Source organism: Emiliania huxleyi, assembly GCF_000372725.1.
Source record: "Emiliania huxleyi CCMP1516 unplaced genomic scaffold EMIHUscaffold_4821, whole genome shotgun sequence".
Classification (NCBI taxonomy): domain Eukaryota; phylum Haptophyta; order Isochrysidales; family Noelaerhabdaceae; genus Emiliania; species Emiliania huxleyi.
Window position 1 is genome coordinate 1 of NW_005198372.1, and position 1,663 is coordinate 1,663.

General features: G+C 63.6%; 1 protein-coding gene across 1 annotated transcript; it reads right to left on the reverse strand.

The window, feature by feature from the left end:
* Positions 1-23: 23 nt before the first annotated feature.
* On the reverse strand, positions 24-334 carry EMIHUDRAFT_256457 (hypothetical protein; the record flags this gene model as incomplete). Its single annotated transcript, XM_005767593.1, has 2 exons — positions 24-204; positions 268-334. Coding segments are annotated over 2 exons (248 nt in total), but the record flags the coding sequence as incomplete, so codon positions are not given.
* Between the last annotated feature and the right edge of the window lie 1,329 nt (positions 335-1,663).

Below are 1,663 nucleotides of genomic sequence, written 5' to 3' on the forward strand. Positions count from 1 at the left end.
GGATCGGGCCGTAGAGGCCGTACCGCAGCGAGCCGTACGTCGACTGGCGGAGCAGCGCCGGCGGAAGGCCCTTGAAGAGCGCCCCCGCGCCTTCGCTCTTGACGAGCTTCCCCGCGCAGTCCATCGTGCCGTTGTACAACTTGACGCCGCCGCCCGCACCGTCCATCTGGAGCCGGGTCTTGCACACGTCGATCGGCATCGTGACTACGCCACGGCGTCAGCGTGAGCGGCGGGTGGTGGGTGCGGCCAGCGCAGGAGCGTGCACACCCGTCTCGGCGACGCACGAGGCGAAGCCGCCGTAGAAGAGGCCCTTGAAGACGTTGCCGCTGTCCATGGCTCAAGTATATGCACCTACGACGTGTTTGCACAGCTAGTGATGCAACAGCAGGTGGCGGCACCAGTGCCCGCCTGCCGCGCCTGCCCTGTCTGCCTCTCTCGTCTCTCTGACCTTCGCTGCCCGCCTATTTTTTCGCCTGTCTCCGTTCTACCAGCTTCCAAAGAACGAAAGAATTCACCTACCCCAACAAAACCACAAAAGAATTCGCCGCCGCAGGGTGGTGGCTATGCTCGTAGGCGCTGTGCGGAGACGCGAGGGTCGGTCGGCTCTCAACTATAGCTATAGTAGCGATCTGCCTGCATGCGTGAGAGGCAGGTGCCGCCATCACTTTTTTTGAAAAGCTGCAGACGAGCGGCACGTCTATGTGCCCACCTTCCCATACGCCAACCCCGCCCGCCACCTCGCCAGCCTGCGGGCCGGGATGCACGTGTGGGGGGGCAAGACGAAGCGCAGGCGCGGCCGGGCGCGGAAGCCTGCCTCAACCAAGCCAGCCGCTGCCACCCTCGGGCGGGCCAGCGCGCCCCGTGTCCTCCCCATGGCCGCCTCCAACTAGTGCCGTAGTCCAAATCCCCTCGGCCTCGCTCTCCCACACGGTGCCAGCCCCCCCGCGCTCCCCCTAAACCAACCCCCCGTCGGCTGAGGAACGGGCCGGGTTAATTTCCCCGGGTTCACTGCAGCCATCAGGGCGGTGGCACGGGTACGGCCGGGAGAGGCTCGGTTGACGCCGACCCGCCCGAGGGTGGCAGCGGCTTGGTTGAGGCAGGCTTCTCCGCGCCCGGCCGCGCCTGCGCTTCGTCTTGCCCCCCCACACGTGCATCCCGGCCCGCAGGCTGGCGAGGTGGGCGGGGTTGGCGTATGGGAAGGAGGCGTATTGGAACACCGGATGTAGACCTACAAGATTCGACGCGCAAAAAAATGTTTAGCGTGACATGGTTGTGTGTGTCGCTGCTGTGTGACCGTCACCGCCCGTCCCGCGTCCACCCATACCGCGTTGGTGTCCCAGTCGTTGGTCGGACTGTGTTTCGCCTTACTATCAAGATTCGACGCGCCAAAAGATGGGGGCACACATCACACAACATCCCTGGGTGGTGGCGGCGTGTGCCATCCTCCCCCCCATCCTTTCCTTTTTGGTTGCAAGTCTGTCTGTTTCTATACAAGACCGTGCTGCAAGGTGGGGACTCTGTCCTTGGGCGGAGGTAGGAAAAAATCTTCTGCAGATGCGTTATTATCTTATGACCGCGCAAGATAAAGGGTGGCTAAGGGCTCTGCCCGCAAGGCGCCCGCGTCGCAGACGCGGTACTCAGCTTCGTAACCCGTGAAAACAAC